Below are 5,231 nucleotides of genomic sequence, written 5' to 3'. Positions count from 1 at the left end.
TGGAATTATGTGCAATTATTCTGTAAACTTCGGTAATGCCTCTTAACCTATTTCGGCTACTGTTACGAGTTAGGGGTGTTACAACTAAAATTAACCAATTCAAAAAGTACATAAATTGAAATTGATCAAATTAAAGTATATAGACTAAATCCATAACTTTTATAAAGTATAGGGACTAATATTAGAATTTAACCTTTTTAGTTTCTCTTGGGTACAAATGAAAATGATAAGAACCAAACACATGAAAAAAGTAATTGTAATTTGTGTATTCTAAGATGACGACTCCTTTTTCTTTGAAAGACGTGAAGTTTGGATTTCTTTGTCTCCAAGAATGGGATTATCTTAAAACATAAAAATGTTTGTTTATTTGCAAGTTGAGACATAAATTAAATAATATTCCAAGTGAGTTTGAATTGAGAATTGATTGTAAGTGTAGTGCATTTAGTTTATTTTTTTTATCTCACTTTATAGTATTACTACAATATCTAATCTTACTATCACTATTATTTTTACACTAAGCAACAACCACCTAAATCCACCCGGATTTCTCAATCCGCCAAATAGTATATGGACCTTTTTATAAAAGGTGACCTATTTTAAATAAATAAAAAACAATTATACCAACAAAAACACCCACTTTTGCGGTTCTCAACGTCCTCGCTAACGTTTTGTCCAGACTGTATCTCACCTCTATTATTTATATTTTTATATATCAAAGAGGACAATACGTATTGCATTAGCTATCCTCTCTGTTCATTCGTTTGTTTCTTAAAAGAAAACGAAACTGAAGCTGAAACTTCAACTGATTCTGTAAAAAGTAAACAAAAATCCAAATACAGTTCAGTGGTTACTGACTAAAGATTCTTGAGTACTGCTTTCTTCTCCAATTCTCAACCTCGAACTTATCTACGACATCAAAGCTTTGGTCTCTCTATATATAAACATTCACTTTCTTCCACGATCAAATTGTCAGTCACACCAAACCAAAGAGGGGGATCGAAATGGGGTGGAAAGGAATTCTGGGTTTTGATTATGGAATAGTTTTAGCACCTATGGGCCATGATATTGCTGGACCTGAGCTCGTAGCTGCTGTTGCAAACGCTGGTGCCCTTGCCCTTCTTCATGCTCCTGAATGGGTACTCAAAATTCCCAGTTTTTTTCTTTTTTATGTTTGAGCCAATAGGGTCTTCAATTTTGAGTTTGTATTTACTATTGGTTACTAGTGTCATAACTTATTTGACACAATGAGTAAATTAAATTTAAGGGTCTATTTCAGTTTGTTTTAGATGTTTTAAGCTGGTTTAAGCTGTTTGGTTTTGGTGTTTGTAGGATTCACCAGAGCAGCTAAAGGAGCTGATAAGGAAGACACGAGAGCTAACTGATAAACCCTTTGGGGTTGGTGTTCTTTTGCCATTCCCTCACAAGGAGAACATAAAGGCTATATTGGAAGAAAAGGTGGCTGTTCTGCAAGTAGCGTGGGGTGAATGCTCCAAGGAGCTTGTTTTAGAAGCTCATAATGCTGGGGTCATGGTTGTTCCTCAAGTGAGTATCATGCTTTCCCCTTTGTTCCATTGGTAAACATGGTTATGTTCTATGTTACTCTGATAAGGGTCGGACACGGATATGTGGCTGACCAAGAACCTTTTCTTATGAGACATATTGTTGCCTTTATGTAAATCTAGGTTACCATGACTCTGTATTTCAGTCTAAGACTTTGTGTCTGACACTTATATTAGGACATGGTTATGAGGAAGGATCCTACAAGGACCTTTAAATACAAGAAAAAGAATATACATGTACCGGATATGAATACAACACTCACACCCAAATATATATATATGTTTAGTCTCTGATTTTGCTTCCTCATAGACCATCTCATGAGCTAAATGTAACTACATTGAAGGTTGGGAGTCTTGAGGAAGCAAAAAAAGTAATTGATGCGGGTGTAGATGCGATTATCGTTCAAGGCCATGAAGCTGGAGGGCACGTACTTGGACAGGTTTGAGCATTTCTTAAGCTCTATTACATTGCAAGGTTTCAACTGTATAATCAATATACCGGAGCTTCTTACTTTCCAAAATTCATAACCCTGTTTATGTGTTCCTCAATACCATAAAACTTTGCAACACTGAAAGTTTGGGGTAAAAAGGTTGATGTTTTTACCATTTTCAGGATGGTCTAATTTCATTATTGCCACGAGTGGTTGACGCAGTGGCTGATCATGATATTCCGGTAATTGCTGCTGGGGGCATTGTAGATGCTCGTGGTTACGTTGCTGCCTTGGCTCTTGGTGCTAAAGGCATTTGCATGGGAACTAGGTTTGAACCATCTTATTATAATCTCAAGATTTGGCTTTCATTTGGTGCTCGGATTTTATTACCTCATTCATGCATATAAAATCATCTCATCTCTTGGTGTTCTATATTTTCTTTTTCCATATTTTAAAATGGAATGTAATGATTTGCTATGGTTCGCAGTTTGTTCATAGATTTGTTAAGCCTTCACTGGACTTCTGCTCTTTCTTGAACATGATTGTACAAGACATTTGCAGGTTTCTTGCAACTCGAGAAAGCTATGCTCACCCAACATACAAACAGAAACTGATCGAACACGATGAAACCGAGTACACCGATATCTTCGGCAGAGCACTCTGGCCCGGTGCACCACAGCGTGTCCTGCGAACACCGTTCGTCTGTGACTGGAAATCCCTTCCTGCTCATGAAAATGAAAGTAATCAGCCTGTCATCGGTCGATCACTAATACATGGCATGGTTAGAATCTAAATACTCTATTCGAATCAGGATAACATTGGAATGATAGTTTTCTGAATGAATTCTAAGCTTTCAGTTTCTAAATGTTCTTCAACAGGAAACCGAAATCCAACGCTTTTCTGCTTCAGATCCCAATCCAACAACAACAGGAGAGATCGAAAACATGGCACTCTATGCAGGCCAAAGTGTTGGCCTAATCAAGGAGATTCTTCCTGCTGGAGAAGTAGTGAAGAGACTGGTTGAAGGGGCTCAACATTTGATCCGCCAAAGATTTAATGAGGACTCGGTCTAAAAATCCATTTGTAAACATATATTGCACTTTGTTTATGTGAGAGTGTTTTTAAAGCTTGGTTGGTGAAGCTGTTACAGCATTTTAATGTATGAAATAAATCTAAAGAGACTAATATAATGCAGGAAAGAAAGCTGTACCAAGATTTTTTTTTTCTCATTTCTCCTTTAAGAAATATGAATTACACCATTTAACAGGTTCATATCCAAAATTATATCTACTTTACATCTTTAATGGAGGAAAAAAAGAGTTTGCGAGAAGAGGTGCACCAGCGAGCGTACGAAGCATGGAGATTAGGCCAGTCGGAGGATGGGCAATACGTGAAATTGTGAAGCCAAAGTGAAAGCACTTGCTCTTGCTCCTCGTGTTGTAACATGTCGATGGCGTCTTCCAATATCTTCTCGAGCTCGGCTCTTTCACTTAGGCTCAACACCGGTATGTCGGTGCCATTGTTACCTCTGCATAGGAATGGCAGCCATGTAATTAGCATCTTCATCTTTGTTTGCCTCAACCTCTCTTTGTTGCCTCCTTCAGTCTCTTCCAAACCTATATCCTTCATTTGCCTGAATAAGAATGCTGCAAAAAAAATATATATATATATATACACACACATATATGTATATACTTTCTGAGTTAACACTACCCGTAGTTCTTTCTTAATTAATAAATAAAATTCTAATTTATAAATAAAAAATAATATAAGCTCAAACCAGATTGAGCTAAATCCATTATTAAGTTTAAAAATAGTAATGGGAGAAACGAACGTACCCGAAACCTTAACGAGGGAACCTTGAACCCGGTTTTCAGTCACAACCGAAAGCTGAGCCAAATTCGAAGCCGACGCCCATCTCTCAACAGCCTCTTCCTCAAATCCACAACCAACCAATTTCTGCGTTAACCAAAGCAGCTCAGCCGCCAACTTCTCCGCCGAATTCCCCAAACAGCTACTCACATCCTCCCTCACTCTCCCGCTCCACACTCCATCCCGAACCGTCCGGAAAACTCGATCCAACCGAAACTGACCCGATCCGGTCCCCAGTTCAATCAACGCAGCTTCAACCCGGCAAATAGTCCTCGAAAAAGCCGCCGACAAAACCCTCCGGTTCACTTCACGTAAAGCTTCAACGTCTTCCCTATTATTCCCTTCTATAAGCCTTTCCGCTAAAGATCGAACGATCCCATACTTGGTCGAGCTAACCGGAATGTCATTAACGCTAACCAGTAACTGCCAAAGCGACCGACCGATCCCCGAGTCGCCGATCCCGGAATCGGCGATGTAACTGCTTTGGGTCGGCTTAAACGTGTACCCATCGTCGGATTTTAAGGAATGTAAATAATTAGAAGGAAAAAATGACAGAAACAAGCGTAGAAAGAAAAGAAAAGCAGTGACGATGAGATAACGTATTATTTCGAGGAGTTTGTATTTTCCGGCTAAGTTCAAGAGGGATTTGTCGGCGTAAATGAGTACTGATTTTACCGTATTTCGAAGGAGTAATGGGGCCATAATTGTTGCAGAGTTCTCCATCATACCCATATGCTTTACTTCTGCTGGCTGAATGGTGTGACGCTAGGAAATGATGAAGAAGAAGTGACTAATATACAGAAAAATGCTTGTTTTTTATGTTGAGTGGTTGAAATTAATTAACGTATAAATTATGGTTTTAGAACAGATTGTGGTTTCGAATTGTTGTTTATATGAATAATAAATCCAGTTTAGTTGAGCGGATTCCAATGAAATTTTTTGTTTAAAGGACTTGTTGATACGTTTTTGATAGCTTTAAGAATTTTTATCAATTAGGTCACTTTCTTTTAATTTTCATATTTTTGAGGTCCTGGGAGCTTGATTTAGCTAACCCGAGGATTAATTTGTAAAATGTTAAAGGTTTGAAATGTTTCCATTGCTTATTTTTGAAGCTTTTGGTGTTAAATGGTTTGATTGTAAGCTTACATGTGATTATGGACTAGTTTATAAAGTTAAAGTAGTTAGTTTTGAGTATAGGAATTAAAATAAAAATAATTCAAAATTAGCATGAAATTTCTATAAATATAGATATTAAAGGGCTGTATAAGGATGTGACTGAAATCAGATTGAAAAATGGGGCTTAAATGTGAAAGTTATGATTGTTTTGGTTTTAGGGACTAAATTGAATAAAATGTAAAACTTCAAAAAA

General features: G+C 37.3%; 2 protein-coding genes across 3 annotated transcripts; one reads left to right on the top strand and one right to left on the bottom strand.

Moving 5' to 3' along the window:
- The first annotated feature begins 791 nt into the window (after positions 1-791).
- On the top strand, positions 792-3,189 carry LOC107942989 (nitronate monooxygenase-like). Its single transcript, NM_001327471.2, has 6 exons — positions 792-1,136; positions 1,330-1,542; positions 1,904-1,999; positions 2,173-2,318; positions 2,552-2,771; positions 2,869-3,189. The coding sequence occupies exons 1-6, from the start codon at positions 1,002-1,004 to the stop codon at positions 3,061-3,063; spliced, it is 1,005 nt and encodes a 334-aa protein (NP_001314400.1). The 5' UTR covers positions 792-1,001; the 3' UTR covers positions 3,064-3,189.
- A 6-nt stretch (positions 3,190-3,195) lies between these two features.
- On the bottom strand, positions 3,196-4,789 carry LOC107942988 (uncharacterized). Of its 2 annotated transcripts, none has more exons than XM_016876714.2 (2): positions 3,829-4,789; positions 3,196-3,636 (listed from the first exon to the last, which is right to left on the bottom strand). In XM_016876714.2, the coding sequence occupies exons 1-2, from the start codon at positions 4,592-4,594 to the stop codon at positions 3,278-3,280; spliced, it is 1,125 nt and encodes a 374-aa protein (XP_016732203.1). In that variant the 5' UTR covers positions 4,595-4,789; the 3' UTR covers positions 3,196-3,277. The 2 variants fall into 2 exon arrangements, with proteins under 2 accessions (XP_016732203.1, XP_016732204.1); XM_016876715.2 differs by having other exon boundaries at positions 3,196-3,606.
- Positions 4,790-5,231: the final 442 nt, after the last annotated feature.

This window comes from Gossypium hirsutum, chromosome D04 (genome assembly GCF_007990345.1).
Source record: "Gossypium hirsutum isolate 1008001.06 chromosome D04, Gossypium_hirsutum_v2.1, whole genome shotgun sequence".
NCBI lineage: Eukaryota > Viridiplantae > Streptophyta > Magnoliopsida > Malvales > Malvaceae > Gossypium > Gossypium hirsutum.
The sequence above is the reverse complement of the archived record's forward strand: the minus strand, read 5'-3'. Positions and strand labels throughout refer to the sequence as shown.

Excerpts from the sequence above, each read along its gene's own strand:
- LOC107942988 (XM_016876714.2), bottom strand. The coding sequence starts at position 4,594 with ATGGGTATGATGGAGAACTCTGCAACAATTATGGCCCCATTACTCCTT. Across the intron at positions 3,637-3,828 it reads TTCCCTCGTTAAGGTTTCGG|CATTCTTATTCAGGCAAATG; the intron begins GTACGTTCGTTT and ends TTTTTTTTGCAG.
- LOC107942989 (NM_001327471.2), top strand. The coding sequence starts at position 1,002 with ATGGGGTGGAAAGGAATTCTGGGTTTTGATTATGGAATAGTTTTAGCA. Across the intron at positions 1,137-1,329 it reads TTCTTCATGCTCCTGAATGG|GATTCACCAGAGCAGCTAAA; the intron begins GTACTCAAAATT and ends TGGTGTTTGTAG. Across the intron at positions 2,772-2,868 it reads GATCACTAATACATGGCATG|GAAACCGAAATCCAACGCTT; the intron begins GTTAGAATCTAA and ends GTTCTTCAACAG.